Source organism: Triturus cristatus, chromosome 12 (genome assembly GCF_964204655.1).
Source record: "Triturus cristatus chromosome 12, aTriCri1.1, whole genome shotgun sequence".
In the NCBI taxonomy this organism is placed as follows: domain Eukaryota; kingdom Metazoa; phylum Chordata; class Amphibia; order Caudata; family Salamandridae; genus Triturus; species Triturus cristatus.
The window spans coordinates 540,749,448-540,775,839 of NC_140595.1; the positions used below are offsets into that span (position 1 = coordinate 540,749,448).

Below are 26,392 nucleotides of genomic sequence, written 5' to 3' on the forward strand. Positions count from 1 at the left end.
TACATCTACCACCTGAATCTCTACCTTATGTTGTGATCTTAACCGGTGTCCCTGAACTCCCCACTGGCAAAACTGAATCCTTTCACCAACTAAAAAATAAAACGAGTCATTGGCTTAATATGTATAGGCCAATCCCTACTCACCTTAATGGGCGGATTCTATTTGTCAGAAGAGTACAATGGGTAGGCCCCCAACCTAAAAACACTCAGGGAGATTGCATCATCGTCAATTTCGAAGACGCACGTCTTCCAAGGTTTATTACGGAATATCCACCACACGGATTCAGAACAGGGATAGAGGCCCATAACTTAAACTTCTTCTACAATACGGGCTTCAATTACTGACAATCCCATTGTATGACAAACGCCTCATCTCCTAAGACGCCGAGGGTCAATGAAAGTATACCCACGGCCGACCATGATGTTGCCTCCCTTGTATTGACAGGACCATTTCTAATCCCTGGGGCTCTTTCGTCACCTAATTCCAGGATGGGCGAGAGGGAAAGCGCACTAGGCCAGATTGCTGCACCCCACATTGCACCATCTAGCACCCAGCAAGGGACTCTTTTGTCTTGGAATTTAGCTGGTATCAAGACCAAATTAGATTCACCGGAATGGGTTAGTTTTGTGAGTAAATATGATGTTTGTCTCCTGCAGGAAACATGGGCCTGCGAGGCTCGGTGCCTGTTGGGATATTTGAATTTTCACGTCCCAGCCACCCAAGGCCCGTTAGGTCGTCCAATGGGTGGACTAATCATTTGGGCTCGCCAGGACATATTCCCGAGCGCCGTTATGATTGACACGGGCTCTCCGGATATTCAATTAGTGAGATTAACCCTTGACCATAGGGGTAGTTTGGATATTTATAATCTATATCTCCGTGGCACGAAAGGGAAAGCGTCAAGGGTGCTGGATACCTTGATTAGCCTTATAGAAACCGAATCGTGCAACAGGGACTTGATTGTTGCTGGTGACTTTAACGTCACATTTGAACCCTTACTAGATCCGGATCTAGAAAGTGGCCTTGATCCCGAAGAGGATAGATTATGGGGCATACCAGCACTCTCACTCTCTCCCATCAAAAGGTGGTCCTCGGTAGCAGTGCAGGTAAACGCACTCTGCCTTGAGAGGGGCCTAAGGGCCTTGAACGGCAGGACCCCAGGGGACAGGTTGGGAGCACCCACCTTTGACAATGGCCGCTCAACAAGCAGGATAGACTATGTGCTTTGTGGTTTGAGCATGTGGCGCCAACCTATTGACATGGTGGTCGAGTCAAGATTAGAGAGCGACCACAACCCCATTTGTGTCTCCCACAGTTGGTGGGGGAACCACCGCTCGATGTGTGAGGAGACACTCATGGCTTCTACTGGATGCGTTCCGTCTAATGACATGCGGAGGTTAAAGTGGCCTCAGGTAATGACCAACGTCACGATCATTGCTAGTATTGACATAGAGCTCTCCGCAACCATTACAAGGTTGGAGGACGCTTTGAAAGACAAAGGAAATAGCGACCAAGCAACTAGAATACATGAATCCTTCTTTGAAGGTTTGCGCTGCTTTTTTCTCAAACCACTAAGAAAGGGCAATAAGCCACCGCGCAAGCAATTGAGGTGGTATGATAATGAATGTAAATGCGCTAGAAGTACTCTTTCACAAGCTCTCTCTAGCGGGAACAAGGCATACACACAACAAGCCAGATCCTCTTATAAGAAGTGCCTAGCCAAAGCAAAGAAAAGATGGGACGAATCTTATTGGCTTGACTTGAAGGAGGCTTGTTATGCCAGGGACACTAGACTGTTCTGGAACGTGATCAAGTGGAACAGAGGTGGCTCCCCCGAAAAACCTTCAAACCACGTGACCCAAGATGACTGGTTGGGGTACTTTAAACCCCAATACGCACGCGACCCCCTCTATAGAAGTTTGGGGTCAACCCCATATGGCTTCTATTCGTCCGGTCCTTTCAGCCCTAAGGACGTTCTAGCTGTTTTGGCTTGTGTAGCCGCCGGGCGGGCACCAGGGCTGGATGGTGTTCCATCTGACCTCTTTCTTAACAATAAGACCCCCTGGAGCAAGTACATCGCTCTCCTGGCCAATGCTGTGGCTGAAGGTGCCCCAGTACCTAAATCGTGGGGGGGCGCCATTATAATTCCCATTTTCAAAAAGGGTGACAAAACCCTCCCAGGAAACTATAGGCCTATTAGCCTAATTGATACAATCCAAAAAGTCATTGGGAGGATGGTATTGAATGAGCTACTGGCCTGGATCGAAGATAATCGGATCCTCTCTAGCCTCCAAGCAGGTTTTCGTAAATTCACCAGCACTGTGGACCAGGTGTTCCGCTTTGAACAACTGCTTTGGAAGACAGTTACGCTAGGCAAAGGCAGTCTCTATGTCACTTTTGTAGATCTAAGAGCTGCCTTTGACCTCGTCCCTCGAGAGCAACTTTGGTGGGTACTTGAAAAACTCGGCCTTCCCTTGGAACTACTGACTTTAATCAGGAGGCTCCACGAACCTAATTTTGCCAAAATACAGTGGGGAGGCCTGGGGGATACAACCCCTGAGTTTCCGGTTGAGCGTGGTGTGCGCCAAGGCTGTGCCATGGCACCCACGTTCTTCTCTTTGTATATTAATGGCGTAGTTGATTATATGATCCAAACCAGCACTGATGCTCCAAAGTTGGCTGGAGTTCCTACCCCAATATTGATGTTTGCCGACGATACCCTTATAGTATCAAAAACTCCGAGTGGCATGCAAAGGGCCTTGAAAGTCTTTGAAGACTTTTGTGACAAATATGGCTTGGAGGTCAACGTGACCAAGACCAAGCTCATGACATTCAACCCGCACCCAAGCTACAGAACAGGTAAACTCACAATGAATGGCCAAGTCCTCGAGGAGGTAAATAACTTTGCCTACTTGGGCATTCACGTGACACACAATAACAAGTGGAATAGACACCTGGAGTTGTCTGCGTTGAAACTCACACAGATCACGGGAACACTGATTAATGAGCACAAAAAATCCCTCACCAAGCCGGTCAAACCCGTGCTCCAGGTATACGAGGCAAAGGCCCTTAGTTCAGTGTTCTACGGGGCAGAGCTCTGGGGTTTCGACGTATTATCATCCCTAACAGTTGTTGAAAACAAATTCTTCCGCTGTATAACAGGCCTCCCACAAAGCACGCCTCTGGTCCCATTGCGCTATGACCTAGGAAGGAAGGCCCTTAAGGACTTGGCCAAACTTCGCCCAGTCTTCTACTGGAGGAGACTGTGGACTACACCGGAGCTTCGGTCATATGCAATGGGAATCATGGATGTAATGCAGGCCGACAAGTTTCACAAGATAGGGTGGCTTAGGAACCTCCGGGAAACTTTGATAGACTTGGGACTGGCAGGCTTATGGAGCGACCCTGCTACTGCTGGTTTTCCCGCCAAGAAGCTTTTGAAAACGCTCTATTGGGAGAGGGTAAATCATAGGGCGTGGAGTGACTCCGTCTCCCCCTCGATGACTAGTCGTTTCTTAGAGGTAAAGGCCACTCCATTCTTTGAACCTTACTGGGATTTGATCACCTCACCTAGAGACAGGAAACTCTATTTTCAACTCAGAGCAGGCTCCCTTCCACTCAGGACCTTAACTAGCGGGTGGTTTGGTATAGGTAAAGGCACTTGTCCTGGCTGTGGTGCCACGAAAGAATCCATTGCTCATTTTCTGTTTGTCTGCCCTGTATACGTGAACCCCAGACGAAAGTGGCTTACTCCTTTGTGCAAATTACTGGGCACAAGGTGTTCTGCTGTTGCCATTAGGATCCTAAGCACAAGCACTTTTCCAGTCCACTCAATCGCCTTAGCTAAATACTTGGGATGGGCATGGTCCTTAAGACGTAATGTTATACGGGGAATAGAGGTGCCACCTTCGTAGGGTCCCATCTTTGGATGTTATACTGTTTAACCATTTATTGATATTTCGCTTCATCTGAAGTCTGCTGATATGTTTAATTCTCTTCTTAAATCTGTTTTTTAGCTATTTATTGTAAGATTTTTTATATTCTTAGTGAATTGGATTTTATAACTTTGTCTTATGCATATGTTTGTGTCTCGTATGAATTACTTTTAATTCGAATAAAGACTATGATGATGATGATGATTCTCTTTGGGCGGCTCTAAGCGCTGGAACATTTACCAGTATTAAGACGTATGGACAAGCTGCAGGCAGGAGATTCAATATTTGATTGCAAGAATCACCCTGTGACTGATTAAATTCTCTCTGCGAGCTTCTGATAGGTGGTCTGGACTCATGAAGAACTGGGCAAGAAGGGCCTGGGGCGTACCATTTAGAGACCTAATCACCTGTGGGATGTCTCTGGCACTTGTTGTAGTTGAACTGACATTAGTTTGAGGCGTTGTAGTACAGGGAGTTATTGCCGCCCCGGTCCCAGACCCGGGTTTGTCCGCAGTTAAACGGCTATCTGCCCGTGAGTGCGGAGGTGGAGCATTAGAAAGAATTTCTGGGTGTTGTAAAACATCGATAACAAAAGCAATTTTTTTATTAGAAACAGAACTGTGATTCATAAGCTCTCGTAATTTCTGTTAGATGAAGTCCAAACGGGACAAAATTAGTTGAAACAAAGGGGATAATAAAGCATAAAGATCCTCTGGGGGCCGAGATAAGATCGGGTTGACGGAGTCCAGATCTAAAGTTGACGGGGGGTTGACTTCCTTGACTTTTTAGTTTTAGGGGGGAGCTGACTCTTTGGATGGGCCTTTTTTCCTCTTTCCATTTGCCGGCGTCTAGAACTGGAGGCTTCGTTATAACAGAGGTAGCAATTGGTATGGGGTTAACCGTAGATTTTTCTGTGGCATTATCTGTTGGAGACAACGGGACCTCTGAAAGCGAGCTACCAGCTTCCGGAAGTTCCGGGCCCACTATTACAGAATTAATATTAGACTCGGGAACAAGAATCACACCATCAGAGCCCTCCAGTGAAGCACAGGCACCAGCCCCCAACGAGAGCCTTCGCTCAGCTATGGCAATCTCCATAGAAATGGCATTAGTAGCTTTAGTTAGAAAGGGGTCCAAGGTGGCTATAGTTACCCCAGGGGTAGCCGTCGCTGTAGGCATCTTTTTCACCATCCCAGAGAAACTTTCAGCTACAACGGCAAACGATGGCCGGATAACAGGCGTTAGATGGGTGGCCCAGCCCGGTCTCAGACAGGCGTGTCCTTGGCCCGGGCTTTGCCTGGACGGATCTGTGCGGATCCCGCACTGCGGGACTCCCTGCGGGCTTTTATGCGCCTCCTGGCACGAGCGGATGACCAGGAGCACCTCATGGCGCTGAACCTGCTGGACGCTGTAGGCTGTGGTAAGCGGGCGGCAGTAAAGACATGAACCCTGCACCATCATTGCAAATGATGTTCCCTCCCCGGTAGCAATGGTAGAAGGAGAAAGCATGCCAGTATCTGGAGAAGTGTCCAAGCCACTGGCGTCACCCAGATGCTCAATACAGTCCTTTTTTTTCTTCGTAGGGCTGGTATCTTCATGGTCCAGCGACCCCCTCCCTTCCTCCCAGAGTTCTAGCCCATAAGAATGCGACTCAGGCTCTGGCCTGGAAGGCATGGCTCCAGTTGGTGCCAGCGTTGGACAATGCCCCTCTGGCTCTGTGTCGGAGTCAGGGATGAGGATAGGGATTTCACCGCTGGTGTTCGCTGCTGGCACAGGGGGCCTTGGGATTGGCGTCAGGGAAGGTCGAGGTGGCATGATCGGCGCGATCGGTTCCATCAGTGGATCCTTGGGACCGGACTGGTGCCGGGCCGGAGCTGCAGGCTTGGATCCAGTAGGGGCCCTTCCTGAACCTGAGTGGCATGAAGGCACACCGTAGGAAACAGGCTGCATGCATGGCCTCATAAAATTCTCTCCGTTGGGTGGGGGTCGCTCCGGCTCCCGGAAAATCGGGGAGGTGCAGAGCCGACCCAGGCGCTGGCTCACCACGGAGCCAGGCCTCAAGTGACGATGCTCCTTCGTCTTGTTGGCCGCAGAATGAGGTGAAGTCGAAGCACACTTCGACTTCTTCTTCTTCTTCTTGTGGGACTTGGACTTACCAGAGTGGCTCGACGACTTGGAGTGGAATGACTATCTCTGGTCTCGCGACTGCTCTCAGAACCTTCCTCTAGACCAGGACGTCGATTGCCGCTGTGTTGCACATCAAGCTACCATAAGCTTGAGGCATTGCTCCCTCAAGGCCTTCGGGTTCATGATGACGCAGTCGGGGCAGGCCTTCAGGTCGTAGTCCTGCACGAGGCATCTGAGTCATACAAGGTGGGGGTCTGTTACCAACATCTGGTGATGACAGGCACTACAGGACTTGAAGCCAGCCTTCCTAGGTAAAATAACTACCACACCAGGAGGTAAAGCTCAAAAAGACTTCAACAAAACATCATAAAAGTGAGTAAAAAATGACTAAGTGGTAGTGGCTGGTTACCACTAGCCAAGCATACTTGAGTAAAAATATGACATTCAGACACACCTACCTGATTACTTAATGCTTTTGTGTTTTAGTTTATTACTTTGCTTATTTTTTCGCATGTCTAGTCCTTATGTCCTCTCATTTGATGTACTGTATGTATTGCTTTATTTGGAAACAACCAATAAAATACTTTGAAATAAAAAAAATTACTAAGTGGTAGCTCTTCATGGATCTGCGCTGGCTGGCGCGGAAGAAAATAAATGACATCAACGCTCCTGGGTGCCACCTATATAGGCACTGTGAATGGCACTTCTGGTGTGGATGACGCCAAGCACAGCCGAACACCACTACCTACCGGCGCGCAGGGGTACTGCTCATAAAAAATGTCCAGGTCCAGTCTGACGCCTGTGGATAATTCTAAGGTAAGGAGTCTGTGGCTAAAAGTCTCTATCAGATAGCTGTATACATCAGTATCATTGGAAAACAGCTGAATTATTATATTAAGAAGCTGTAAAATGACTAAGCAATAAAACAATATGCAAAATGTATGGCAAGGGACAGCTTAAAAGGGTAAAATTAAAGGAATATTGGTCAAAGTAGCTTCCCTGCCTATTGCAGAAACAACATTTGAAAATAATAAGCTATTGAATATATTTCAAATATTGAGCACTAAATAACTGTGGACACTCAAATACGTTGTTTTTCCGGGCAACTAGCATACATTTATATGCCAAGTAAGAACTGTAGCAATTTGCTCGGAAACTGAATGAACCCATTCGGAAATTGATCCATTAACTCAATGTATGAGGTGCTCTCCTACTCCTTTACTTAACAGAACTAAAAATACCTCATTTGGAATTATGTTGACTATTGGATAGGAGGAACCAAACCATTCTATACTGGTTGGGAATGCTTCAGACACCACGGCCAACCCCTCAAGAAGGTCGTGGTGATCCATGGTGGCAAATGCATGCAGAGAAACCCCGCAGTACCAGTACAGTGCCCCTGTTAAATTGAGACTAGTACCCCATTCAAAAGGCCTTGCAGGGCTGCCTTCATGCAATATATTTACTTGGATATTGGATTATAAATTTGGAGGGAGGGGAGGCAAAAAAAGCGGTATGAAAATAAGTTATTACGTGTAACTGTAGTTCTTCAGTATTGGTATCTTTCATAGATTCTCATGCTTGAATCATTTTACCGTCGTCAAGTGGGAGTTCACGGTACCATAATAAAGCAGTATATATCGTTATCATAGTCTATTATGGCAATGAAAAATCACTTTAATAGCCTATGTCCTTTTTAAAAAGGGACCAAACTTCAAACTTTCGCCAATCAGGGGATAGAACCCTGTAGAACACACCAAAGAGAGGCCAAGTCCCTCAGATTTTCAAGCACAAGAGGGAATAAAATAATCCAAAGCTATAAGGGGAGCCTCTCAGGGGAGGAGGGTGAGTTGTTTGTAATTGTAATTGAATTTATTTAGAGCTAACTACCCCTGACGAGGCATTGAAGTGCTTTTTCGGCAAGTAGCACGCTACCTCGGAGCCCAAAAAGGATTAGTGGTGAATTAGTATAGTGAAACATGAAATTAATTTGAGCGGTGGACATTTTAATCTGTTATTTTGATTGAAAAGGACAGTGGAGGGATAGAAGAGAGAAGGGTCTGCATTTTCACAGCGCTTGCTATCCCTGATGAGGTGTTGAAGCGCTTTTCGGTGGGTAGCACCCAACTTCGGGACCCAAACAGGATTCGCGGAGAATTAGTGTAGGGAAATATGAAATTAATTTGAGTGGTGGACATGTTAGTCTGTTATTTGAATTGAAAAAGATAGCGGAGGGATAGAAGAGGTAAGGATTTAGAATTGTTGTTTTTTGGAGCTCATGAAATGAAATAAATACTAGCATTTGTAAAGCGCACAGCTACCTCCGGAGTGGTGTCCTGGCGCTGGGGGCCGTCGGGAAGATTAAGCGAGCTATTGCCCAGAGTCAAATGGTGCTGGGCTAACCTGCCGCCGGGGATCGAACCGTGAACCCCGTGGTCCGGAGTCAGGCATCCTGGCCGCTGCGCCACACCTCTTCCACTCATAGCAGTAGGAGGAGGTTTGGGATGAGTAAAGGGGAGGTGGAGGGGGGAGACTCAGAGGGAAGGGTTTAGAAAGGCTTGTTTGGGAGATCTGAACAGTAAAAGCGGCATGAGATGATGCAAGTAGGGGTAGAGGATGGAAGAGTCTAGAAAGGATTATTTTGGGGATTGTATTAGTAGAATGGGGTTTGGGATGAGTGGAGATAGAGGATATATTGAGAGAGGTATAGGGTGAGAAATAGGTGAGAGTCTAGAAAGGGTTATTTTGGGGATCACAGTAGTAGAATGGGGTTTGGGATAAGTGAGAGAGTGGAGGTAGAGGATATATTGAGAGAGGTATAGGGTGAGAAATAGGGTAGTGCATTGGAAAAAGTAGTAGATTGAGGTTAGAGATGAGTCAGATTGGAGGTAGAGGATATATTGCGAGAGGTATAGGATGAGATATAGGGTAGTGCATTGGAGATGCTGAATTAGAAGCAAAGTAATAATATAAAGATACATACGTCCATGGAAGGTATATATGTATAAGGAAGGTTATATATGTAGATTTAAGTTGTATTTGATAAACTCAGACTTTCACTTGTTGCCGTATTTAAAGATTCTTTTTTTTTTAAATTATTTTTGTTTTGTAATTCCATAGTGAAGCAATTGCAGATAAATAGTTATGATATGATCAAATATGTATTTATTTATGCAGTCACCTATATACTTGTTAAACATAGAATACAACCATAAGTGATTTGTACATTTGTAAAGCAGAACTTACAAATATCTATATATTTAAAACCTATTTATTATATACATTTATACAAAGTAATACACATATGTAGGTACATATCTGTAGTCCAAACAAATGCTTATATACTGAGGGATATGCTGTTTATTTATGTTTGATTACAGTGGTTATGTGGGGAAGAGCCAACTCTTGAGTAGTCTTCAGAAGATAAGGTGGTTATCGTGGATCTTATGTTTGGGGATAAAGAGTTCCATATTGTGGCTGCTTAAACAGAGAAGGATGTGCCACCTATAGTTTTTTTCTTGTATCTTGGGATTTTGAGGAGAGGTGCCAAATTTAGGGCAGAGGTTCCTTTGTTGAATGTATTTGGCGATTTTATTCCTGATGAAGAGCAGACCTGTTCCTTGTATCACTTTGTGGGATATACAAAGCAGCTTGAATGTGGATCTTCTGACAACCGGTAACCAATTTAGGGCTTTCAAGGCAGGGAAGACGTGGGCTTGTGGCTTTATATGTAAGAGTAGCCTGGCAGTGGAGTTCTGAACCATTTGCAGTCGCTGGTTGCGTAATCGAGTTTAGAGAGAACTAGAGAGATACTAGCCTGGACCTTGTGAGGAAATCTCAGGTGGGGGAAGATGCGTCTTAGAGTTTTTACAGTAACGAAACTTGATCTTGCTAGTTTGTCCACCATTGCATTCATTCATAGCTTGGAGTCCATGGTAATTCCGAGGTTTCTTACTTCCTTTCATACTTTAGGCGGTGTTCCCAGGTCATCAGGCCAGGCGGTGAGTGGGTCATCATTTTTCCAATCGCCACACATGAGTATTATCTGTTTTGGAAGCTTTCAATTTGAGATGGTTCCAGGTCATTCACTGATCCACAGGTCTGAGACAACTGAAAATTTGTGAGTGTCCGATTTCTTTGGGTCTTTCCAATTTAAGAAGTATTTGTGTGTCATCTGCATAGTTATAGTATGTGAGGTGAAATTGATTGATCAGTGCTGGTAATGACTTCATGTAGATGTTGAAAAGCATGGATGAGATAATAGAGCCTTGAGGAAACCGTGCTTTTGTGAAGTACGGTTTGGATGAAAAAGGGGGGTATGGATGAAATTAGTTCTGTTATGAAGATAGGATGTGAGCCAGTCGAGAGCAGTCCCCTCTATGCCAGCTTCGTTGAGTCTTTGTATTAGAGTGTCTAGGTCAACCGTGCCAAAAGCAGCTGAGTGGTTCAAGAGAAGTAGTGCAGCAACCCCATTACGGTGAACTGTTTTCTTAAGGTCATCCCAGATGGCAACGAGGGCAGATTCTGTGCCTCTTCCTGGACTGAATCATCTTTGGAACTCTGAAAGTATAGAATTATCTTCAACTAATTGTGACATCTGGGTGAATGATGCTTTTTCTATGAGTTTGCCCAGGAAAGTTCCATTTGAAATAGGACTGTAGTTGTCAGGGTTAAGCGGGTTCAGGTTTGTTTTCTTTAGTAATGGGCGTATGTATGATATTTTAAGATCTTCTGGAAATATTCCAGTAGTTAAGGAATTGTTGAGGATTTCTTCTTACGGGTGTGGCAGCAGAGCATGGGCAACTATGAAAGATAACAATACTGGAGAACTACAGTTACAGGTAAGTAACTTATTATGTTCTCCAGTATTGGATCAGTCATAGATTCACATGCTTGAATCACAATAGCAAGCAGTTACTGTATTGTATACCTTACAGTATTCATACAAAAAGCGGATGGTGGCTAGAAAATATAAACATAACATTCATATGTGATTTAATAAATTATTATATATATCATATATTAAAATTTGCATAAATACATTAGCAAACATATGGAACCAAAAGAGCCTCCCCATATTGAAAAAAGTGGTGTAGTAAACCTTGTCCAACCTTTGCATCATTGCACTGTGGCGATTCCAGGCAACAATGCTGCCTGAATATATGCACACTCTTCCAAGTCGCAGCACAACATTTCCTCCAGAGGCACTCCCGCAAACAAAGTAGTTCAGGTGGAAACTGCCATAGTTGAGTGTGAGTGTGCCCTTGGTTTTGCTGTGAGTGGCTTGCCAGCATTTGAGTGGCAGAACTGGATTGCAGCTTAAATCCATTGAGCAATGATTGCTTTCATGACTGGAGCACCTTTACGAATGTGTCCATATGAGATAAACAGTTGGCCAGTTCTTCTGAGTAGTTTAGTGCGATGTAAATAGAATTTTTTTTTGATATCTTTTGATACCCAGTGTATGAATAGACAGGTCAGCTGGTGATGTTGGACTTGGAAAAAAAAGTCAAAATATTATAGGCTAATTGAGGCGGAAATCTGAAGGAATCTTGAGAATGAATTTTGGACTGGTTCTGAGAGATACCAAATTGCCTGTGAGGTGCAAGAAGGGTTCTTGAATTGAGAAAGCCTGTATCGCCTTTACCCTGCTGGTCGAAGTGAGCACTAAAAACAAAGCAGCCATTCATGTGAGAAATATGAGGTATGGCCTGTATATGGGATGGAATGGACTCTTCATGAGTTGAGATGGAATTATGTTCAGTTGCCAGTCTGGGGGAAGTAGCAGAAATGCTGAACAATCCTTTTATGAACTGCTTCATTATTCTGCTTGAGCACTAACAGAGAGAATGTGATGAACGTCTATATTTTGATATTGCTGCAAGATGTAGCTAAACAGACGCATGCACCAACTGTGACTGAGCTAGCAAGAGGAGATTGGGTAGTCTGCCAGATGTTGCTTGTCGAGGATGTTTGTTTCATTTCTAGCGTGTGCAGTTCCTCAAGGCTAAGAGAGAGAGATATATTAGTGTTGTAGTTAAGGAGATGTGCTCCAATAGGAGCAAGTGCCCTCACACCCAGAAGGGTGTCATATTTCATCATGGCATAGCTCCTCGTCGGATCGGCGCTGCAATGCCCGACGGGCACCCACTAGGGGGCTCTTTGCCGGAGATCTTTCTATAGCCGTATGGTGAAGTGGAGGTTTGTGGGCTCTAATGGTGTGTGTAGAGTGGTTTTGGAGAGTGAGTTAAAATAGGTCTAGTGATGTTCAGTATCAGTTTATTCACTGATTGAGCTCACTAACCTAATTAAAAATATATATGGTGCTGATATAGGATATAATGGTCCTAATGAGCAGGGAAAGTGAGTTGTTCTAAAATAAGGTTAACATGTTTCTCGCCTGCGTATGTCCAGGTGGTTGAAGTGGCTATTCTTCAGGACCTAACATAAGAAACCTACACTACATAATGACTAGATTCAATAATGAAGGAATTACGCCCAAAGGTAACTTAGTAGATGCTATTTCTCACATGTGTGCCCCCACTTGCAGAGAAGAACTTATGAAATTCTTTGGGATGGTTGAATATTACAATATGTTTGTTGAGAACTTTGCTGAACTCAGTGGCAACACGAGGTCTCTTTTGAAGAAAGGCATTGAATTCAAGTGGAAAGATGCATGTGAGAATTAATTTATAGTTCTTAAAGATAAACTTAACCCTGCTCCCAAACTTAAAAGTTTTGACCCGACTAGGACATCTATTATTACAACAGATGCGAGTCCTAAAGGTTTAGGGGCTGTACTTCAACAACAAGGTGAAGGGGGAATGAGAACTATCATGTTAGTTTCTCGGGGTCTCGAGGATGCTGAGTCACATTACTCAGTTATTGAACGAGAGGCCTTAGCAGTGTTTGGTCCATCAAGAAACTCAAAACGTTTCTCTGGGGTACTAAATTTTAGTCAAAACAGAGCATAAGCCTTACTGTGAGATTTTCACCAAAAAAGGTATTGATCTGGTTTCCAGCAGGATAACCAAATGGGTGATTGCACTCCAAGAATATGATTTTGATATAAGGTACATTCCAGGTGTGAAAAATGGCATAGCAGACACGTTGTCGAGATTAGTTGAAAAAGTTGATGAGAGCGTGTCTGACGAAGAGAGTGATATCCATGTGTGTTTAATAGGTGAGGAAATTGTTTTTGAAGATCAGTGGCGTCTGGAGTTATCCTCGGATCAGGTCCTTACTGAAATTCAAACCTTGGTACATAAAGGGTGGTACTCAAAAAAACAAGAGTCTGAGGAGGCTGCTAAGTTTTGGGGTGTGAAGGACGAATTGGGTGTTTCTGAAGGTTTGTTATTTCGTGGGACAAGATTAGTTCCACCTCTTAAACTTTGCAACAAATTGATTGATTGTTCTGGCTCATCTCTCTCATTTGGGGATGTCCAAGACAAAGGAGAGACTTCACTCCTCTTATTGGTGGCCTGGCATGGATTTGCTAGTAGAAAGGATTGTCAGGGATTGTACGGCATGTGCGTTGTGTGAAAAGTCCTGAGCTGTGAGAGTACAACCTATGGTTGTAAGAGAATTACCTAGTGGACCGTGGAACGAGATAGCTTTAGATATCCTTGTTCCTGTTCACTCTTAAGGACAACAAACATTTATCTCGGTACTTGTTGACATGTTTTCAAGATGGCCTGAGGTTCACTTCACAAGTGGGATTGAGACAGCTTAAGTGATAGCATTTTTAGAAAATCTCATGGCTAGAGAAGGTTTCCCTGACTCTATTCTTACGGATAATGAAGTCTAACTGGTTTCACAGGAAATGGAGTCTTTCCTAAAAAAAATTGTGGAATCAAGCACAAAAGATGCTCTCTTTATCATACTGAAACCAATGGTGTGGTTGAAAGAAACCATCTCCTTATCCAAAGGTTGTGGTCTCAACTGGAAAAAGGAAGTTTTAAAAAAAATAGGAGTTTATAGGTTGACTCCTCATAGTACTACAGGGAAGTCTCCTTTAGTTCTCTTCAGAGGCAGATCTCCTAGTACCATTGTAGAACCTTCATGGGTGCGAAATTTTGAGGAGTCTACCTCTGTGTCAACGTCTGAGAATGACGGTTGTGAGTGGTACAAAAGAGAAGTTGAGAAAAGCCTGGCAAGGAAAGCGAATTTTGACTCTAGAAAGGCCATCAATGATACTGTACTTGCGGTTGGTGACTTGGTGGTTATTAAGCAATCTGGATGTAGTACCAAGTTTTCCAAGCCTATGCGTGTGATTAAGGTGTTTAAGAATGCTATAAAGACCCAAGGGTGCCATGGTATCTTGGCCATGCATCCTTTATTGATGGTATCCTAGGAACATGGAATGTTGTATTTCAAATGATTAAGAGTGCGGTTTGATCCACTGGCTGGGACCTGGATGGGTTCTTGCTACATCAGAATAAACTTGAAGTTTTACTGCTAACCTGCTTTGCGGGATCCTTTCTCTCTTGTCAAGGATCCTACAGGGAGCATATTTTGTAAAGACACTTGTTTAGCAGTTGTGGCCAAACTCTTTTTCAGTGAAGTAGCTGTGACCTGCCTTCTATTAACTAAAACAGGGAAGTCATTTTAATTTTTCACTTAATGTAATAAGGAACACTTCTGCTGACAATGTGGCTTTCTTCATGAGGATGATCTTGTATCTCTTTTCCACACTTGCCTTCCTTCTACACCAAATCATGAAGGTGAAAAATAATTTCTAAGTGCCCCTTAAAAAGCTGCTCTCTCATCGGTCCTTTTCCTTGTGTGAACTACCTGCCCTGCGCAGGCTGAGATCAACAAAGAGATGAAAATAATTTCATATCAGATTCTGATCTGACAAGTTAAAGTAAAACAAGATAACTTTTAGAGAGTTCTTGTATTTATAGAAGAGCCATAAGAATGTTATTTAAAGTTTCGCAGACAGGGTACTCCACCTCAAAGTGGCAGATGTCCCGTCTGCCGTATTACATGTGCATAGTAGTCAATAGCACTCGTAACGCAGAAGACAGGACATTTACCACATGTGTAATGGTGTCCTTGTCCAGCAAACTCCAAATAAGGCCATAAGGTTTTTCACTCTCCCAGTAACCAGCACGGCTGTGATGTAATTACAAAGCTCAAGACCTGATGGAAGGTAGCAGAATGAATAGAGTCAGAATGCTGAACTAAAGGTTTAAAATCATGTGTGGAGGAATGAGAAAGACTTACAGTTTCATAGACAGGCTGAGGAAGCTCCTTTTTCCTACACCACTCCAGCAGGTACATCTTTGGTGTCATTTGTGGTATATACTCCAGCCTGCATAAATAAAGCACAAAATGTATGATTAAATAGTGTGGTTTCCAAAAGACATGAGAATCAGCGAGAAACATAAGGAACTGGGCGAGGGAATTTTTGAAGCACACAAAATAAATATAAATCAGGTCGGGTGACGTTCAGGAAAATCTACTGTAAGTCACAATGAGGACCATAAGGAAAATTTATTGCAATTGTTTTGATATATGTGGCTGGAATTTTCTGTGAAACGTCAGTTGAAGTACAGACAGCTGAAGTTGTATGAGCAGACTATTCCAAATGATTGTCTTTTGCCACTGTCTAATGAAGCTTTCCTCAAAAAACCACCCCAGCCTGAATTTGCTGGTATTAAGCAGCCATGTATCTACCTCTTACAATAGATCAATAATAGACAGCAATTTAAAATTGTTTTGGAGCAAACGTCACTCACTTTGTCTAAGAGCCTCACTATTCCCAGTTGCCCATATCTGTCAAATATTATGGTGACATTCACAACTATTTATGATTATGAAACTACGGACGGCAGAAACAGGATTGAACTAAATGTCCGAGCTTAGCAATATATTTTGACAAATGGTGATATCACTAGTCTCAGAATTAAGTCCTTAAATTACTCCCTTGAAGATGTCATGCCCATTTGTACATTTATATTATTTTTTTTGATGCCCATGAAATTTTTCTTTTTTTAAAAAAATTCTTTGGATGCTCATTCGCTTTTACTTCACTGACGCACATATAAACATGGATCTTCACATAAAAGTATGCAATGGTACTAGCAGATCATTCTATCGACTAAATGTCTCCAACAGTGAAATGAGCCACTGGGAGACCAGTGGTGGCTCCTCCGCTAAGGTGGAGGAGCATCACCCCACTGCTTTTAAGCAGTGTCACTAAAGGAAAAATAAAATGATAAGAACTCTGTTATTATCATTTTATTTTTTCATTTTTGCGGAAACTTTGCGGACAGGGCGGGGCTGCTCAGCTGACAGGGGAGGAGTGGTTTGCACTTCCTAAAGTGCGCATGAATGTTTGACTGGCTCTCTGGGGCCGGCCAAACATTCATGCGCACATTGCATGTTCTCCATGCAGGCTGCATTACAGCCTGCATGGGCCAGCCTCCCATTCTCTGGCTGAGCGCTGATCCACAGCGCTCAGACCAATCACAACCCTGCAATGGCTATCAGGAGGTTGGGAGCCGGGTAACCCCCTGCTTCTTACCCTGGAAGTGGGGAAGAAGACCGAGAGGAGGCGACGGCAGGTGGCAGAGGCAGACAGGTAAGTGTGTTTTCTTTCATTCCCTCGCCCCGCCACAGCCTGCCCCCCCACCGCCTTCAAATAGCAGTTGCCACTGACATTTCCTAGCATCCTTCAGCTTTCGCTCCTAACAATAATACTGGTGAGCGCGTCAGCTCCGCGAAAGCCAACACACCGAGGGGTGCTATGACGACTGGGGTGCGCATCTGCTGTGCGAATGCGAACACACAGAGGAGGGTTGTGACAATCATGGGTACCCCATGAATGAGTGTCACAATACAATAACCCAATATAAGACGGAGAGGAAACACTTAGGACAAATAAATGGAATTGGCGATTCATTAAAAACGTGAGTGAAATCGACATCTTTTGTTGTAAAATAGCCTCATGATAATTAGTACGGTTAGCGAAAAAGAGATTAACTTTATTCCTTTTAGGCTCTAAAGACGATATCATGCCAGGTTTAGGTGAGCGTATTCAAACCAAACTTCACAGATACTGGTTTACAATGGTTTATTGATTTAAGCACAGTTGTTAATTTTGGGCTCCATACTAATTACCCCCCTCTTTCCCCGTTCTTTTAGGCAGCAGGTGAGCACTGAAAATCATCCACGATACAGTGGGTATGTAGTAAAATATGTGAAAAAATGTGAGCATTTAAGAAATCTTTAAAGTGCACTGACTCATAAATACACCACTTCTTAAATAAAATTGTCTTTTTGGTTTTGGTGTCCAGATTTTAATGGACATACGCCCTGACGATGGCCTCATTATAAGTGACGTCACGTCCATGTTGAGGTTGAAACGCACCAGCAACATTTAATGCGAAGAGAATGGAGGAGTTTCTTCCCTCTAGAAATTTTTTAAATAAACTCTCTGATAAGAACTAATAAACTTTGGGAATATACATCTTTTAAGGTGGAAACGATTTTGTGAATGCACCTCCCCATCCTCACCTTTGAGACAGCACTAAGTGTCCATGTACTCAAGGAGAATTAAACTGAGATACAATATACTATTTATGCTCACTATCTTGGACACTCCTCCAATATTGGAAACTTATATGGCTTCAAACTTATATGTGTGTCATTGTACATTCTTGATACATTGATGTATATAAGGAGACTAAAACTGTGTTGGTTTTTAGATATGTGCCATTGTCTTAAGTTTGTACAAAAAGCTTGATATGTAATTGCGAGATTTGGGTGTATAGAGTTTAATTCGTTGCCTTTTATTTTGATGTAAAATGAAATTTTTGTGAGTGCTACATCAAATATAATTAATTAAAACTGAAGCTTTGAATAAGATTTATTGGCACACATGATTTGAGTTCATGTTGTGATGAATTGATTAATGTTGTATCTATGGCTAATAGGGGTTAATTTATAACAATTGTATTTTTGGATTCCTCCCCTAAATAAGCCTTATAGAATCAAACCCTGTGACTATTTAGTGAACATAATCAGTGTTAACACACAAAGGTACCTGCCGGCTTAGACACCCGCCCTGGGAGACAACGCTCTCCGCCATGTGTACCTACGGCTAATTCAGCCTCGGACAGAAGTGGTAACACTTTTACCTTAGATTGGTCGCATCGGTGAGGTCTACTGGACACAATCATTCTGGTTCAGTATAGTATACCGAGGCACTTTTGAAATAGTTTTTATCATTTTTTCACACTAGTTGCTGTAGCTGTTCACTAACTGATCCTGATGAAAGCCTGATGGCTGAAACATGTTTATCCTGCATGTGTGGCTGTCTCTAATGGTGGTCTGCTCCATAACCCAGCTTGTTGCTTTTTAATCCTGTCACTAGGTAGCTAAATAAAGTTTGTTGTCAGCTAGCCTTGCAGGCAGTTTTAAACTCACTAACACTTCCATTTGAGCACTGCACATTTTCCATGATTTTTTCCTACACCACGCTCACATAGGGTTTTAGTACAACCCAATTGCCCAAACTAAAAACATCCCTGAGCTCCTCCTTCGTAGAGAGGGGGTCGTAGCCTGCATTAAGTCTAGGTCTTCACACGAAGAGGCACCCCTATGATGAAGCAAGACACCTATGGTGTGTCAGGGGAACCGTCTTGAAAAGGGATGTCCCCTGCATCGTGCTTGGTTTTTAGTCTACTTTCCTCTCAGTCGCCCGTCTCGGACCCGTGGGCTCTTTGTGTGTTAATGTTGATAAGTGGGGAGTGTGCCCACGCAGGTCCTTAAATCTCCTCGAGGCCCTCTTTGTGTGTACAACATAATCAGTGTGCCATCGCCTGTGAGCCTGGAACAGACTCAGAACAGCGGGGCTTGTTTCAGGGGGGTGGCGCAGGGTAGACTAGATCTATTGGTCGCGTACAGCAGACATCATGCCACCTAGTCAGATGATATGTCCATACCTAAACCCTGTTTGTGCTAATACATATCAACTTGCTACTGAGCCCGCGTTTGGCAGCCTCTCCTGGAATCCTGTGCTTGCATTGGGTAGTCTCTTATTCGGGCTTCCATTTCAAATTCTTTAGGGCGTATGCTGATGATTCCCCTCCGCTCAGACACCTCCACCATCGTCTTTCAGCCCTGCCTGCTCTGCACCGACAGATGTTGCTCCCATGCTGCGGTTCAACTCCTGTGGTCAAGTGATTATTAACCTCCCCAGGTTAACTTACTACTACTAATGGCTTAGAGTTATTAGTGACATTTGAGCTTTTATCAGAAAAATCGAAGTCTTTGAACTAACTTATATTAACCTTGAGCTATTTTAAGGACTACAGATATATGGAGGCCCTAGGTCCAGAGATCACACAGGTACTGTGGTGGGTATTAAAGGATGGCTTATCAAGACACATTGCTGTAAAACACATAGGCATAATAACGTTTCCTTGTATTAGGTGGCATTGCAACGATGTCAGAACTGTCCCAAACATCCATTGGCAGGCTGAGGACATCTCTTTTCTGCAACCCCTTTTTGTCCATGCTTCTCTGCTACCTATGTTTAGGCCTGGGCGGAGTTCAGCGTAAGTGACTAAAAACTGTGCCGTGCTACGAGGATTTCTACATGCAGCGTAGTGCGTTAGGTCACGCCGTTTGCGCTGATTTTTAGCGCCGGGTGTTTGTCTCACGCTAAAAAATCAGCGTGGCACCATGCGCAGTCCAAGAGGGCGCTGCTTCTTTCTGCCGCTCGAGTAGATTTTCTACTCGAGCAGCAGATTTCTCAACGCAAACGGATGGCTTCTCAACGCGAGCGGTAGCGACGATTCACGACAGCCTGCGTTGATAAATCTCCCTTGGATGTGGTCTAGCGTTGTTTTTTCCTCGCTCACACTGGCAAGAGAGAAAAAAACTCACTCTGCGTGCTCCTCGGAGAGCAGAAAACTCCACAAACGCCGGGAACGGAGCAGAGTTCACCACCCAGGCCTACCGATGTTGCAGTTCACCAGCAGCACAAACAACTAACAAATGAATTATGCATAAAAAGTGCTAAAATCCAAATACACAAATCTATTTCTCTATTAAATAAAATACAATACTAATCTTAATATTTGATTCAGGTTAAAAAAAAAAAGTAAGTATATCACGGACTGGCACTGCATTTTTGGAGATGTTAGTAAATAAAATTTCACACAATCTTACCGGTCAAATTTGACAGCCATGTGTACAATATCTGGGTCAAGATCCAGGTTTTCATCTTCCTGCTTTTGAGCCGCCAGCGCCTCCTTCCGGGACTGCAGCATTGCGGTCATGTCGTCATAGAAACTTCCCAATTCAAACGCTTCGCTGTTGATGAGAGATCTATTTTGGTTATAACAGTGTACTTAGGGTGACCAGAATTTTAAAACCAAAAACCGGGACATTTCACAAAAATAGAAGGACACAGAAGGACAGCGCTCCTCAGCAGAGAATTACAGAACAGGTACTACACCCTGAAACTTGCATGTTAATTAAATTACTTTCTTGAAACAACTGCTAACTATCCCTGCTTTGTAAAACAGTAGAAAATCAACTCCCGCTGTTTTCAGTCTACCCGCTTTAAAAACCGGAACGTAAGCTAAATTTCCTGAAATCTGCCGGCGACAACTGGTGAAAAACCGAGACCCTCCTGCCAAATCCGGGACGCCTGGTCACCCTGAGTGTACTGTGAAAGGTCACCGCCCAGGAACCGAGCTCCAATTTTCAGTTGTGTGTAACGAAAGCTAAAATGTCAAAGTCTCTTACCAGCAGCTGTGCTTCACCACTGGCATCAGGTGATACCGGCAAAACATGGATAATAAAGGAAACAGCCCCTTCAGTACATTTCAGGGGACAATTATTTCCTTAGTAACGTTCGTGACCCTTTCTGAAACCCTCCACCCCCCGACTGCTCACAGTTTCCAGTGCAAATTTTTCCTTCCCGATTTACATGCATACAGCTACATCATGACGTAATTTCATGGTCCCAAAAGTCCCTGTCTTACACCAAAAACAGGCAATCACAAGCTGTGCTTAATTTGAGCCGGTGGTTGCAGGTGGGGCCCACCGGCACTCATTTTTGAGGACCGACACTTATTTTTCCTCCTCCGATTTCGCCTCCGAGTAAGAGCGAGAAAAACAAAGAGGAAGAGACAGATGGAAAACAATTTAAAAAAAAAAAACATTAAGAAAGCAATGATGAAAAAGAACCTGCAAGGGTGAGTTAAAGAGGCAGGAAGAGTCTGACAGTGGATGAAAGACGCAGTAGGTGGAATCAAGACTACGCAGCCTTGGTATTCAAAACCACAGACTTTCGACAGCGTCCGCTGCGGGCTTTCAGGCCCCTGCACTCATTCTTTTACAAATTAACCCCTGAAACCGAGGCTTTTATACGGCAGGTAATCAATGAAACTAAAAGCGTGTTTAAAATGAAGATGACCAACCTGTCATAACCAACGTGCTTGAGTAAATAAATCAACTTGGGCCGGCTTGGAGGGTCAAATGATAAATGAAACAATTGTGACATCAACGAAGTGTTAAAAATTCACACAGATGACCTAGTTGAAAGTGGGTGCATTTAATATCAACACCACTAGGTGGCAGACTCATACCACAAAAGTAAAACATTTTAATAATAAAACGGTACCAAGGGGTGTGATGTACTCAGCAGGAAGATACTTCCATCAACTAACTATAAATGTAACTTTTATATAACTTTCAGTAGGTAATTAGAAAAAGGCACATTTTAAATATTATTTACTCTGCATGCACAATGAGTGATTTGACCTTCTGTTCAAACTTAATCTCCTATATATCTATAAAAAGCTTCATAGACCTACTCTATTTTTCAGTTCCCTTGTGCAAGTTACCAAACGTTTAGTGGGATTTTGGCGCTAGATGTTTTGACGTTTCCTCCTTTGCACTAGGCACATTTCTGCATTTGTGGTAAGGTGGACATTTTGTGCGCTACATTATACTGACAACATCGTCGCCTCTCACGTTTTATATTTTTAGATCTCACCAAAGACATTAATGCTGTCTCACAGGAGCTTTTACCACATATCAAATGAAAGAGGGAGGGGGCAATTGCACGCCCTGTCAATCAGTTGCTATAAAAAGCACCATTCCCATATTTATCAAACAATATCAATCAAACATTGGCTATTACAACTGCCATTTATTAGGGTGACCAGATTCTCAAAACAAAAAACCGGGATACTTCCTAGACATAGAAGTAGGACTACAGTTTTCATTAACCGTTGACATAAAAGTATGACTATTTGACAGCTGTCATAGACATAGAAAAAGGACTACAATGACAGCCGCCTCCACAGACACAGATGAAGAATTACAGACGACAAATCAGATGTGTGACACAGACAGCAATGGATTTTTAAGCTAACAGCATGTGCATTATAGGATGTTGGGTTTTCGCTTTAACGTGCCCCATGCCAGAAGTTGAGAAGTAGAAGGGGAAGAAGGAAGAGAAAGGGAGACAAAAGGCACCATGATGCGGGAAGGGCTGAGGAGGTAGGCATGTCTGTCTCTGAGATGAGGGGAGGGATGAAGGAAGGCCAGTCTTTTGCCTCAGAGATGAGGACAGGGCTGAGGGAAGGCCTGTGGTCCTCTGAGGTTTGGGATGTGCTGTGACTAAAGGCCTGTCTCTGCCTCTGAGATGAGGGCGGGGGATGGGGTTGGTGGCATTTCTCAGGTACAAGGCTAACTCTAAAATACATGCAGTATTTTACTGGTGATGTCTGCTCTGTGCACGCTGCAGTCGTACATAAGTGACTCTTGTTGAGCAGCTTTAAAAATACCTCAAAGCACTGTGTATGCATCCATTCTTGGCTGTGATAAAACCCATGACATCATAGTGCTCAAAAACATTTCCCGAGTGCATTTTGGGGAGTGCCTTCCTTCAGGGGGCTGATACTGTCCAATTACAAGCCAGCATTTCTGGTCATCTGGTAATGTAATGTAATGTGTTGTACTTGTATAGCGCACTGTTACCCTAGGGTGTCCTGGCGCTGTACTCATACCGCTGTGGAACCCTTCCTGGCTTTTCCCTGTGAAATGTCCACTCCTGGGCACCCCCAAGGTGAAGCCAGGCATCCCAGCGCTGTTGGGGCCGTTGTGGAGATTAAGCAAGCTATTGCCCAGAGTTGCAGAGTGAGACCCATGATTAGAATAGGCACCGAGGCGAGAATTAACAGGTCCGAGGAAATTGAGCCCAAGACCCGCCGAGGCGGGAATTGAACCCTGGTCCTGGGCCAGACCTCTGCATCAGGGTCTGCCGCTCTAACCATTGAGCCACAGATGTAGTAATAATACTACCCGAGCAGCCTTGGAGGCTGCAGTAACTTGACCACATTACCACTCGCACACGACACCCTGCGCTTCCCCCCACACTCCCTTCAACCATTCATGCACCCTGTGCCCTCCCAGTGCTACCAAAAAGGGCAGCGGGCTGTAGTCCCATACAGTGCTCTACAAAGACCAGGTGACATGACAGAAGTACCCAGGCTTTAATTGGGATGAAAAAACAGGGGGGGGGGGGAGAGGGGGTGTCTCTCAAAAGGATGTGGGCAATGTAATTAAGGGCTTGGCTTAAAACACATAAGCTAAAAAATATATGCTTAGCATAGTGTCCCATTTGAAAAATTTGCTTTTTCTGACATTATATTCAGATAAATAATACAACATGTAACATTATACCTTCAACAAGACTATTAGCTTTGTCATTTGTTGTTGGCTGCATAATATAAATAAGCAACAACTTTGGCTTCGCTGTACATAACATTGAAAATGCTTCAGTTCTGGAATGATGACACTGTGAAAGAACTATAACGGGTCTCTTCGAAAGTAGTGAAGGGTGGTATTGCTGCAGTGGTAGGATTTTTTCTCTTCCTGAGGGCAAAAAAGGAGAGCCCAATAGAGACCTGCGCAAAGTAAGCAGAGAAATGTGTGACTGACAGTCTCTCTCCCTCTCCCATCGCAGCGATTTATTCAAGCGATACGGTTGCAGGTAATGTGTTTCAGCCGTGAAACTGGCCTTGTTCACACAACGGGTGCCATTACAACTTCACATTTATATGCCCTGCAACAGTGCACGGGACAAAAAGACATAAAAGAGTAATAGCCGTGTAACTGCCCTTCATATACATGTAAATAAATAACAAACATCATTTGTCATTGTGGCATTAAAGTAAAAATAGAACATTGTGCTAGTGCATATAGAACCAGTCTCTCGCTTGTGAAAAATGCAGAAAATAAGGAGTTCCGGTAAAATACCAAAGACTAGTGTCGGACCCTCATGTTTGAACCCCTACAAAGGCAAAGTAACTGGTTAAAAGCCCACATGCAATGCTACATTTATAAAGGCGGAAAAAAAAAAACTTTTCGAAAAACAGGGCATTGTTTCTTTCAATGGCACTGTAATGGCAGTCCCTAGTAATAGCACATTCTCGTGGCGCTCCGATCCTCTTTAAAAACACTGGCGAAGGGAGGAGAAATGTATTGATTTTATGGAGAGTTTCATCCTGCATTTCGCAAAGTTCGCAGAGTTCATTCCTCATGATGCACTTAAACACCTGACCCTTTCAGTGCTTACAAATTCCTCATTGAGCATCTGTTTCCCCATTATAGTACGTTTTTTAGGTCTCGCCTGATCCAGCGTATGAGCTGGTCTGGCCGAGACATTTTGTATGCGGGTTTTCCAAGTGCTGCCTGTGGCCTAAAGCTTGCGCGCACGTGAGCATGCACGCGCGCAGCTGCCATGTGTCTCGCCGTGCTTGATCGCGTCCGCGATCACTTTAACTACTTCGAATGCAGCGCGCGCACCCCTGCTTTCACTTTTGCCGTTTCCGCGATCACTTTAACTACTTCAAATGCAGCGCGCGCACCCCTGCTTTCACTTTTGCTGTGTCCGCAATCACTAACCAAATGCAGCGCTCACGCCCCTGCTTTCACTTTTGCCGTGTCCGCAATCACTTTAACCAAATGCAGCGCTCGCGCCCCTGCTTTCACTTTTGCCGTCTTTTCAACCCTGCATTCACTTTTGCCGTCTTTATTATTATTTTTTCTTTTAACTACTTCAAATACAAAGCACCTTGATTTTCCTGCACGGCGTTCCATACCGAAGAAATCTCCTGGACGAAGGATGACTCACAGGTTCGCTAGAGCAAATAAACGCCTCTCGTGCTAGCGCGCTGCTCGGTTCAGTGGGAAATTAGATTCAGTCCGCCTCGCAGCTGCGCGCTTCTTCTGTTTACCCTCGCTCCTTCTGTTTACTCTTGCTTCCTAGACTAGCTCTGTTTGTTGGGCATTGCTGTTGCCGGAAGTCCTCCCTGAATCCTGGATGGGTGCTGGAGTACACCCAGAGTTCATGTTTTATTTGGAAGCGTTCCGTCGCAGCTCTTTTGATTGAAGTCTCTGGCTGGGAAGGAGGTTGGCGAGAGGTAAGCGTTTTCATTGACATTTGTGTGAGCTGATGCCCGCGACATTGAAGCACACGCGAACCTCAGGTCTATTTTCACACATTTTCACGCTACGTGCACAAGGCAGGTCGCGCTCCCACCGTGATACAAATCATTCCTTTTCAAACAACTCTCATAGCGACTGAAGAATAACAGCCTGAACGAAGCGCGACCTGCGTCCGCCCCATTAAACCCCGAGCAGATGGAATCGCCGGGCACTCACAGCATTGCGCTGCGTTTGGCTCCCCGGTGATGGCTTGCACCGTGTACAATTATGGCTTATTTTTAGAGCGGGGGCAGAGAAGAGGCGGTAACCCCCAGAGGCGCGTGCATCCCTGTGTGATCGTGGACAAGACTAGAGCGGCGCTCTACACCTCAGTTTCATCTTCGGCCCTAGCCATTGATTTGAACCAGGTCTGAATCTCGCGTGAGTGGCTACCTCGACCTTAGGGTTCAGGGAGCTGGCCAAGTGAACCACTAAAATACCGCTTTATTTGCATGACTTTAAAGGCTCAACAGAAAAAGACTCCTCAGTGCTGAAATATGACTGCCGGTTTGGGGGACTCCTACCCATGGTACACGGACTCGTGGTCCTCTCTGCCATTCTTCACTCTTTCTTTCCTTCTGTTTCTTGCTCTCTATCGCCCACTCTTTTCCAGTTTTCCGATTGTTTCTTTGTGTCTCTCCTTCTACTCTTTGTTTCTGGGTCTTTCCTGCCGCTCCGTGTTTCTGCTCCCCTCGGTACCACTCTGTGTGTGTGTGTGTCCCTCTCTCCACCACACTCGTTCCTCGCACCCCTTATTCCCATCTCTCATCCCCTGGCTTCTCTACTCTACCCTTGCCCCTCTCTTGTCC

At 44.3% G+C, this 26,392-nt stretch overlaps 1 protein-coding gene across 2 annotated transcripts in view; it reads right to left on the reverse strand.

The window, feature by feature from the left end:
- The window catches only part of DUS2 (dihydrouridine synthase 2), a 571,780-nt gene that overhangs the window by 21,556 nt on the left and 523,832 nt on the right, over positions 1–26,392 (reverse strand). For both annotated transcript variants that reach the window (XM_085639553.1, XM_085639554.1), the window contains exons 13-14: positions 20,247–20,390; positions 15,291–15,378 (exon numbers count right to left, since the gene is read on the reverse strand). In XM_085639553.1, coding sequence (XP_085495679.1) covers positions 15,291–15,378; positions 20,247–20,390 — 232 coding nt within the window. The remainder of the gene's footprint in view (positions 1–15,290; positions 15,379–20,246; positions 20,391–26,392) is intronic.